General features: G+C 52.4%; 2 protein-coding genes across 4 annotated transcripts in view; one reads left to right on the forward strand and one right to left on the reverse strand.

Annotated features, from left to right (window-relative positions):
* The first annotated feature begins 36 nt into the window (after positions 1 to 36).
* BYSL (bystin like) lies at positions 37 to 4,663 on the forward strand. Its single transcript, XM_075613657.1, has 7 exons — positions 37 to 353; positions 2,000 to 2,162; positions 2,308 to 2,446; positions 2,740 to 2,873; positions 2,988 to 3,148; positions 3,407 to 3,509; positions 3,724 to 4,663. The coding sequence occupies exons 1-7, from the start codon at positions 95 to 97 to the stop codon at positions 4,070 to 4,072; spliced, it is 1,308 nt and encodes a 435-aa protein (XP_075469772.1). The 5' UTR covers positions 37 to 94; the 3' UTR covers positions 4,073 to 4,663.
* A 1,868-nt stretch (positions 4,664 to 6,531) lies between these two features.
* CCND3 (cyclin D3) overlaps positions 6,532 to 10,223 on the reverse strand; it is a 13,968-nt gene continuing 10,276 nt past the window's right edge. For all 3 annotated transcript variants that reach the window (XM_075613665.1, XM_075613664.1, XM_075613663.1), the window contains exons 2-5: positions 8,261 to 8,476; positions 7,953 to 8,112; positions 7,328 to 7,470; positions 6,532 to 7,204 (exon numbers count right to left, since the gene is read on the reverse strand). In XM_075613665.1, the coding sequence (XP_075469780.1) occupies positions 7,058 to 7,204; positions 7,328 to 7,470; positions 7,953 to 8,112; positions 8,261 to 8,476 (666 nt within the window). In that variant the 3' untranslated portion in view covers positions 6,532 to 7,057. The remainder of the gene's footprint in view (positions 7,205 to 7,327; positions 7,471 to 7,952; positions 8,113 to 8,260; positions 8,477 to 10,223) is intronic.

A 10,223-nucleotide genomic window follows, 5' to 3' on the forward strand; every position in this document is an offset into this window, starting at 1 on the left:
GGAGCTGTCTTTGGAGCGAGGCCTGACACGCAGCTCGGGTTCTGCGCACGCGCAGTTTTCCGCTCACTCCAGCCCACGTGTGTTCGGCCGCAGCATGCCCAAGCACCGGAGCTCCCGGGGTCCCACTCACCGGTCCGTGCCGTTGACTGAGCAGATCCAGCAGGGAGAGGCGGTGCGGCCCAGCTCCCGGGTGAAGCGCCGGGGCCCGGTCTGGGAGGAGCCGCACGATGACGGATATGTGGATGACAAGCTGTCCCGGAGGATCCTGGAGCAGGCCCGGATCCAGCAGGAGGAGCTGGAGGCCGAGCACGGGCCGGTGAGCGGGGCCCCCCGGGAGAAGACAACCGTGCTGGGTGAGAGGGGCCGGGGAGGGACATTCAGCAACAGGATTGTACAGCTCTAAGCTCTGAACTTTTCACTGACAGCCAGCTGAGGAAAATAACAGACCACAAGTGATTATTGGTGGCAGGGACGGACATAGGTCTCTTGTCTCTGTGTCACCTGGGGGTCCCCTCTGTCTACTCTTTACTGTCACCCTTTGACAGGTCCCCTTGGTCTGTATGTGTAGCCCTCTTTCCCTCTAGTATGAAGGTCTACTAGTGCTGTCGGCTCACCGGAATCTGAGCCTCCACTACTGGGAGCCTGGGCTAACAAATATACTGAGTGGCAGTGCCTCCACCTGCACGGGATCCCAATTGTATGGGATAACCCTGAGCAGGAACTACGGTAATAATAACAGTCCACAGATTATAAGAATAACACTGATAACCTTTACTATCAGCAATAACCATACACCACATAAATGCAATAACAATACTAATGGTTACAGCTATACCTCGTTCTGCAGGGCGTTGTCCCACCACCGTGTATCCCCACACCGTGTCCACAGTACCAGAGGTGTCCCTTGGTCACTTCACCCAGTAAGTGTCCCCAAAAGATGCCCACCCCTCCTAGGCGTGATCAGCGCCTTACTGTACAGATGTTGGTGCACGTTTGTTGAACGGTACCTGCCGGGTGTGTCCACACCCGGGCGCGCTAACGAAGAGAAGCAGGGGATCCGCCGATCCAACGATATCCTTCACTGGATGGGATGCCTCCCTCTGGAGTGACCGCCGCAATGATGGTTGCTCCCTCTCTTGCAGTCTGGTCCCAGACTGCAGTAGCAATAGTTCAAATGAAACCGCTGTGGCCCTAAACTGGCTAATCACTAAAAGAGCAGGATCCCTAACTGAAGGGGCCTTCCCTAAAGCTGCTACAATCTAGGGTGAGTTGGGGCCTAGGGGATCTTTGGCCTAGTGCAGAGGGTCACAGACCCCTGCATCTATACAACCTCCCCTAGCTGCGTCCCAGCTCCAACTGCCAGCAATCCCTCAGAGCGCCAAAAGTATCAACTGCCTCAGCAGGGAATCCTAACACTCCATTGGCCAGGCCTAGCCACCTGACTCCGCAGCCCTGTGGCCTTCTAGGGGCTGTAGTCCCCGCGGAACCCTCTTATCATTGGAGCCGCGTGCGCTACCTATAATGGCCGCCGCAATGCTTCCTGCGCATGCGCGACCCTTGTAATGGCCGCCGCGACTATCGGCAGCTACTGCGCATATCTAACATGGCGGTGCCCTGAGCGCTCTCTTCTCTGGAGCTCCGCCGATGCCCTCGCCCAGCATGACGGCCCCCGCAGCAACCCCCCTTCTCCCAAGCTGCAGCGGAGGTTAAAGTTAAACCAGGGAACCCAGGCCACATATGTATGTCTTTATTTATATAGCTCCATTAATGTAGATAGCGCTTCACAGCAGTAATACACGTGACAATCATATAAATAACAAATAATACAAATAACTGATCGTGGGAAGAAGGGCTTCAGACATAAAAGTAACATTGTGGAAGAGGATTCCCTGCTCCAAAGAGCTTACAATCTAATTGGTAGGGCTGTGGGGGTTCCTCTACTCTCACCCATCTCCTGCTGTTACACTCTCTGAAAGATCCGTCTACCTCCTGTCGGCAGGCTCTAAGAGTAGAGCGGACGGGTCAGACTCTGAGGATGACGAATGGCCCTCGCTGGAGAAGGCAGCAAAGCTGGACCAGGGGAGTTGCAGCGAGGCCGTGGAGGTCGACCCCGAGGACGAGAGGGCCATCGAGATGTTCATGACCAAGAACCCGCCACTGAGGTGAGCAATAAGAGAGCACTGGGCAGAGAGCGAGTGCAGAGACATAAGGACAGAAAAGAGACGGCATAGGTGAAAGCTCTAAGGACGGACTCTTGGGAAACGCGGGATGCTCTTCCTGTCACTCCTGGTTCATCGTATTTTGCAGGCGCACGCTCGCTGACATCATCATGGAGAAGATCACAGAGAAGCAGACGGAGGTGGACACGATGATGTCAGAGGTCTCCGGCCGGCCAATGCCACAGCTGGACCCCCGAGTGTTGGAGGTGTATAAGGGGGTGAAGGAGGTAAGAGCTCTGGGAGAATCCGCCTTGCTGTATAATGATGCAGAGTTTCTCTACTGATAACAAACCTGTTGCCCTGTGTAATATTATTGCAATATCTCTGGCCAGGGCTAATGAATGATACTGAGTCTCTCTATACACTTGAGGCCCATTTAGGTTCAACTCTTCCCCCATATGGGTAGCAGCTGCTGTTGCTTTCATTGCTAGAGGCTTCAAACAGTATTTTCTGTGTCTTGTAAGTAGAAATGGTATTCAGGTTATATTCAGCACTATGTCCTGTTCCCGTGTCCCCTCAGGTGCTGTCCTCGTACCGCAGCGGGAAGCTGCCCAAGGCATTTAAGATCGTGCCTGCTCTCTCCAACTGGGAACAGATTCTGTACATCACGGAGCCTGAGACATGGACAGCAGCAGCAGTGTACCAGGCCACCAGGTACGTGTCGCCCCCGCCACGTCCTCCCCTTGTCCCTGCCTGTGTAACACCCCTGCTGTCTCTGCCGTGTACCCCTTGGAAGATCAGCTGATCCCTCTCTCTCCCCCACTCCAGGATCTTCTCCTCCAACCTGACGGAGCGCATGGCTCAGCGCTTCTACAACCTGGTGCTTCTCCCCCGCGTGCGCGATGACATCACCGAGTACAAGCGCCTCAACTTCCACCTCTACATGGCGCTCAAGAAGGCGCTCTTCAAACCGGGCGCCTGGTTCAAAGGTCAGCAGCCAATCAAGAGGTGGCGCCCGGCCAAGCTTTAAGCCCTGGGGGCCCTGTGACTGACTCGCTGTCCTGGAGTCACCTTTAATGGGGGATAGTGGATCTATGCATATTCTCTGCAGTGAGAAACACTTAACCCCTTACCTGTCAGAGGCCAGCAATGTGTGGTGTCTGGGGGGAGGTGGGTTGAGGTTAGACCTGAGCGGTGTGGGTTTGAGGGCCACCCGGAGTCACTCTCCTCTTCATCCCTCTCCCCAGGTATCCTGATCCCGCTGTGTGAGACCGCGACCTGCACCCTGCGAGAGGCTGTGATCATTGGGAGCATCCTCACCAAGTGCTCCATCCCTGTCCTGCACTCCAGGTACTGTCCTGTCCCCCAACACAAGCGATCCTAGAGGTGCCAGACTGTTCCCCTTGAATCTTCACTGTCCTAGAGCTTTTGTTTCCCAGAATCCAATGTTAGAGGTGACCTTTACCACATACCCTGTCACACTCATTCTGCCTTCCTCTTCTTCTCTCATCCCACACATCCTCCTCTCTTGCCCCCCCCCCTCCCCCCTCCTCCCGTATCACAGCGCTGCTATGCTGAAGATTGCAGAGATGGACTATAACGGAGCTAACAGCATCTTCCTGCGTCTGCTGATCGATAAGAAGTACGCACTGCCTTTCCGCGTGCTGGACGCGCTGGTCTTCCACTTCCTGGCGTTCCGCTCTGACCGGCGGGAGCTGCCCGTGTTGTGGCACCAGAGCCTGCTCACCCTCTGCCAGCGCTACAAGGAGGATCTGTCCGCGGAGCAGAAGGAATCTGTGCTGGAGCTGCTCCGCACCCACTCGCACCCGCAAATAACGGCAGAGATCCGTCGCGAGCTCACCAACTCCAGATCCCGGGACGTAGAGGGGGCACTGCCCATGGGCACAGAGTGAGGCTGGGCAGAGGGGCAGGGCACGTGTGAGGCCGCTCCTCTGAAATAAACCCTGATCTGTAACCACCTGCCTTGTTACACGTTGGGAGCGTAGTGTTGTGGTACAGGGACCTACAGAGTACCACTGCCTTGTCATTTACAGACCCACAGCACCAGTACTTGGTGTAAACCGCTTCCGAACTGTTTTGATATCTGGCACAGTCCAGTCCAGATCTGTGCTGGTCAGAAGTTTGCAGGCTGGACTCCAGTTGATCTATATTAGCCCTCCTGTGTAACTCGTTTGCAATAGGGAGAGTGCTCTGACCAGGGCGGTTATAAGGAGAGTGCCAAGTCCTAGCAGTGGGTGTCGGACCTTAGTAAAGCCGCTCTAAGATGTGATAACTTCTAAATTCTTGTGTACCAAAAGGCTATTGGATCGGACTGTACCTTTCTGTGTGGTAACGTTATTCTTGATGACTCTTGGATCTCGCAGAGCGATAAATATCTGTACGCACAATGTCAGACTTTTATCCCTGTTGTGGCTGCAATATCAAATTATTCTTATACATAAAATAAGTTCTAATAAACCATCTGTGTCTCCCATGTCTGACAATGGGTTTGTAAGTCTGGTTCCTCGTCGCCACGTCCGGCTGTATGTTACCCCGAATTCATCATTTCTCCCTCTGCGTTCTAAGCAGATGTTTTGAGAACAAGCTTCACCCCGTAAACCTACGCGTTTCGCTTCCGAGAGCTGGCCGCGCGGGAGGATTTCGAGCGGCTGTTCTATATTATTTAACTTCAGCTGTAGTTTTTATTTTCTCCCTTTTTTTAAAGGGAAGGTGTATTTTTTTTTTTTTTTTTTAAACAGGATTGAAGCAGGGGTCGCCGGAGCTGACCCCAGTTACTTTCAGCTTTGAGGACCCCCTACTTCCGGAGATAGATCTCCATAGGGGGTGCCAGCAGCCGCTCGGCTAGCAGGGATCAGCTAATGGCCGCCTTTCAAATCTCCCACACCCTGCTGGCCAATAGGAAGCCGTGACATCACCTGGTGCAGCTTCCTATTGGCTCACGTGACGCGGGAGCTTTAAAAAGCATAGATACCGACGCCCCCTTTGGAGGTAAGTAGCTCTGGAAGCAGGGGGTCCCCAGAGCTGAAATGAATGGGGTTCAACTCCAGAGACCCCTTGCTTCAATCCTGTGAAAAGGTGCTTATATTGCCTGCTTAAAGCAGCAATCCCTCCCAGAAGCCTGTGTGGGTTTAAAAAGTGCTAGTGGGTCTTCCGATTGGCAAAGAGCTGGCTTCCCGGAGCACCCAATATGGCCACCTACAGGCATACCCCGGTTTAAGGACACTCACTTTAAGGACACTCACTTTAAGTACACTCGCGAGTAAGTACATATCGCCCAATAGGCAAACGGCTGCTCATGCATGCGCCTGTCAGCACGTCCTGAACAGCAATACTGGCTCCCTACCTGTACTGAAGCTGTTCGCAAGCAGGGAGACTATAGAGCCTGTTACACATGCGTTATTTACATCAGTTATGCACGTATAGGACGATTGCAGTACAGTACATGCATCGATAAGTGGGAAAAGGGCAGTGCTTCACTTTAAGTACATTTTTGCTTTACATACATGCTCCGGTCCCATTGCGTACGTTAATGCGGGGTATGCCTGTATGTTAAAACAGGCAGTGCTGCGGCTTGCTAAATGGCTGCTGTAGCAGCCCAAGGAAGCGTAATACATTAAGGGCATCAAACGCATGGAGGGGAAAAATGCAGTAAGTTGTATCTAATACTACACCACTGAATTATTCAAAGAGACAAACAGGATTGTGAAGGCAATGCAGCAATAACTCCTAATGTTAACTCCCTGTCTCCCGCCATCTCTTCTCGTATGGACCTTTCAGAGCGGGGGGAGAGCTCGGTTTTAGCCTTTTCCAGACATTTCGTATTTCAAAGAAATCTCCTGAATGCAGCCACTCTTTTTTTGTTTTTAAAGAATAAAAAGACAGCGTTGGAAAAGGCAAGAGGAGATTTTAAAGTAAAAATCAGTGGGGAGTAAAAATCAGTGGGGCATAAAAATCAGTGGGGCGTAAAAATCAGTGGGGCGTGCCGCTAACATTTTCCAAGAGATATATAGATATATATTTTAAAAAAATTATACTGGGGGGTTAATGTATTTATTTTGCAGAGAACCGTGTCAGAAATTAAACTGTTACCCCAACTCCAAAATCAGCTGTCACCCACTGTTCAATACTTTGCCTGTTCCAGGGATTCTCAGGTCTTCAGGATATCCCAGCTCAAAGACTGAGCCACCTGTGCTGAAGCAGGGATATTATGAAAACATGACCTGTTGGATGCTTGAGGATGAGTTGATAAACCTGGCCTGTTCTATGTGGATGAACCAGATCTCCCCTGATCAATACTCCGACTGTTTTATACATGGATGGTAAGGTTATCAGAAGCTGATTAATGAGGAAATAGGTCAAAGAAACATTTTATTAGAAGGGTCGATAGAAACGTTTTCACAAACTGCTCCGCGTCGGTGACTGGTCCACGGGGGGACAGAGATAAGTTAATGGGGACGGGAGGGTTTAAACAATACATACACCCTTCTATAATACCCCATCCAGTGCTGCTCGGGTTAACCCTCTAGTGCAGGAGAGAATTTATCACAATGTTATAGACCCCAGTGCTATAAATAGGTCCCCCTGTTGTCCCACGTGTGCTGCAGGGGAGGTACATCCAAGCAATTCCTATTTTTGTCATATGTACAACTCTTGCAAGACTCAACTTGTAGAGTATCTGCTAAATAAGTGCAGTTGGAGGGTATGAAGTTATATCTGCCCCATAGGTGGTAATTTAAAATGACCCAACCCATGTGGTGCCTGCTGACCACTGTCACCTCACCCTGTGATGACATCGCAGCCACTATGTCCCTTTCAGTCCCTGTGTCGCTCTGAACTGAAGACATCACACAGAATCTGGACTCTCAGGGTGACAACAGTCAGGGTGCAGGATGAGACGAGATTGGACCCCAAACTGGCCCCCCAGGTTTAAAGGGTGAGGGGGTCTTGCTGAGTAGGGGCGGTGACCAGCGCAGCGTCTCGGACAGAGCAGACTCGATCATCTCCTGGCAGCTCTGCAGGTCATCCTGGGGAGATGGGGTGAGGTGGTCAGAGGGTAATTCAACCCCTGGGGTCACAGAGTGAGGCCTCTGCACACATCTCAATGCTTGAGCTCAGGTTTATTCTCGGAGGGCTCCCTCACTACTCACCAGCTTAGCTCCGATCAGTGCTGCCAGGTGCCCGCTCAGCTCCTGTCCGGGCCCCGACCAAGGGAGCAAACCCAGACCGTGCGCTGCCGCCGCAACGCTGCCCACGGCGACCATGGAGGGAGCGTACACTGAGAAAAGGCAATCTGTGGGGAGAGGGGGGAAGGGATGTTCTGCAGAGGGGCAGGGGCAGATGCATTCCACAGGGAGGAGAAGCTCTGCAGAGGGGCAGGAAGAGATTGCGCGGGGAAGAGACGCATTGCGTGGGGGGGGGGAGAAGAGCTGCAGAGCAAGAAGCATTGCACGGGGAAGGTGGACGCTTTGCAGCTTCTCTGCCCCCTGTTCAAAGGGGCAGGGAGAGAAGCATTGCGTGAGAGGGGGGGGGGGAGGGGAGAGAGAAGAGATGCTCTGTAGAAGGGCAGGGAGAGACGCATTGCACAGGTGTGGGGGGGAGGGAGGAGACGCTCTTCAGCAAAGGGAGTGATGTTCTGTGGAAATGGGTGCAAAAAGATGGATGGGGAGTGATGCTCTGCAGATTATGTAATAGGAAGCAAGAGACGGCCGAGGAGTTGAGGATATAATGCTCGGCAGAGCAGGAAGATGTAGGGGTGCGAAGTTCTGCACTCACCGGTCGCACACAGCGCCATGAAGGTCTGTGCGTGTTTCCGTACCAGCGCACGTCCCTCTGCGGAGAGTGGCAGCCGCATCAGGATATGCTCCAGGAAGTCATGTGACACGATGGCCGCAAGGTCCCAGCGCAGATGAGCGAGAACCAACAGCTCACAGTCCTGAGGAACCAATCAAAGGGCAGGGAATACAGGGGAGCCAATCAGAGGTCATGAAACACAGGGGGGCCAATCAAAGGTCAGGGAACACAGGGAGCCAGAGGGCTGGGAACAAGGAAGGATTCACTATAGGGAGCGCGTGTTTATTTACCCGGATCTCACAAGCGGTGACGGAGCAGTCCGTGTATATCCGCAGCTTCTCCACACTCAGCGGTACCGTGTCCCTCATCTTGGAGGCCAGCAGAGCGCACACTGTCCCCAACAGCTGCAGGTGACTCGTCCGCACAGGACACAGGGACAGGAAACTTCGCAGGAAGCACATGGAGAGCGGAAAGACCCCCTCTTCACAGCGCTGCTCCTCACACACCTGAGGGGGATGAGGGGACCCCTGTATACACCGACTCAAACTTATCAAAGACAGAGCTCCTCATATTTCCTCCCAAACCTGGCCCTACTACCTCCTTCCACATTACATTACTGTTGGAAGTACTATCATCACCCAGTAGCCCAAGCACGCTGCCTGGGGGTCACTCTCGACTCCTCTCTCACAATCTCCTCTCACATTCAAAACGTTTCTAAAACCTGTCGTTTTTTTCCTCCATATAACAAAGATACGCCCTTTCCTCTGTCGCTCGACTGCTGAAACTCTGACTCAGGCCCTCATTCTCTCCCGTCTTGATTACTGTAACCTCCTGCTGTCCGGCCTTCCTGCCTCTCACCTGTCTCCCCTACAATCTATCCTAAACATTGCTGCCAGAATAAATCTGTCTCAGTGTCTCCCCTGCTGAAATCACTCTCCTGGCTTCCCATCAAATCCTGTATCACACATTCAATTCTCCTCATTTTTTAAGGTTTAACACTACTGCCCCTCCTTTCATCTCATCCCTAATTTCTCGCTATACATCATCCCGACTCTTGCGTTCTGCTCAAGGATGTGTTCTCTCTACCCCCTTTGTATCTAAAGCCCTCTCCCACCTTAAACCTTTCTCACTGACTGCCCCGCACCTCTGGAATGCCCTTCCCCTCAACACCCGACTAGCACCCTCTCTATCCACCTTTAAGACCCATCTTAAAATACACCTCCTTAAAGCATAGGAGTAGCTCCGTGGCTGATACTTTACACAAACCTTGATCCCTTGCAGACGCACTTATCAGAACGCACTCCTGTCTGTACGTTCTTCCTACTTACCAATTAGATTGTAAGCTTTTCGGGGTAGAAACTCCTTTTCCTAAATGTTGCTTTTATGTCTGAAGCACTTCTTCCCATTATGTGTTTTGTATGTGTTATTTATATGTTTGTCACGTGTATTACTGCTGTGACGCGCCATGTACATTAATGGCGCTATATAAATAAAGATGTACATACACCCTGAAACTAAACCCCCCTCTCACAGCGCTGCTCCTCACACAGAGGGGACAAGATAGGACCCCTGCATATACCCTAAAACTAAAGCCCCCTCCCCCCCTCCTCCTCACACACCAGAAGGGACAAGAGGGGACCCCTGTATATACCCTAAAACTAAATCCCCCCCCCCCTCCTCACAGTGCGTCACACACCAGAAGGGACCCCGTATTCACACAAAGCCAGGATCTCCTCACAGCACTGATCCTAGGCGGGCACTACCAGCCAATGGAGGTGGAGAGACCCCGGGAATCTAAGGCTGCGATTATGCAGCCGAACTGCAGGGCGTGCGCACACCGCAGCGCGCCAGGTGCACAAGCACATGCTGCTGCAAGCTGAAATCTGCTTTTTGATTGGACGGCCGCCGCAACCAGAAAACAAATTTGCAAAACGCTTCCAGTGTCGCCTGCATTGAACAAGCGGCGTGACCGTCGTGCTTGGTACGAGCGCTTTCCGGGTATGTACAATGTTTGTTTTGGCGGTGCGACCGTCGTGCTTGGTACGAGCGCTTTCCGGGCATGTATAATGTTTGTTTTGGCGGCGTGACCGTCGTGCTTGGTACGAGCGCTTTCCGGGTATGTACAATGTTTGTTTTGGCGGCGTGACCGTCGTGCTTGGTACGAGCGCTTTCCGGGTATGTACAATGTTTGTTTTGGCGGCGTGACCGTCGTGCTTGGTACGAGCGCTTTCCGGGTATGTACAATGTTTGTTT

The sequence above is a fragment of the Ascaphus truei genome, chromosome 9 (genome assembly GCF_040206685.1).
Source record: "Ascaphus truei isolate aAscTru1 chromosome 9, aAscTru1.hap1, whole genome shotgun sequence".
Classification (NCBI taxonomy): domain Eukaryota; kingdom Metazoa; phylum Chordata; class Amphibia; order Anura; family Ascaphidae; genus Ascaphus; species Ascaphus truei.

Bases quoted from the DNA above. Each gene is read 5' to 3' on its own strand.
- BYSL (XM_075613657.1), top strand. From the start codon at position 95: ATGCCCAAGCACCGGAGCTCCCGGGGTCCCACTCACCGGTCCGTGCCG. The intron at 354-1,999 runs GTGAGAGGGGCC...TCCTGTCGGCAG, and splicing joins GGAGAAGACAACCGTGCTGG to GCTCTAAGAGTAGAGCGGAC. The intron at 3,510-3,723 runs GTACTGTCCTGT...CCCGTATCACAG, and splicing joins ATCCCTGTCCTGCACTCCAG to CGCTGCTATGCTGAAGATTG.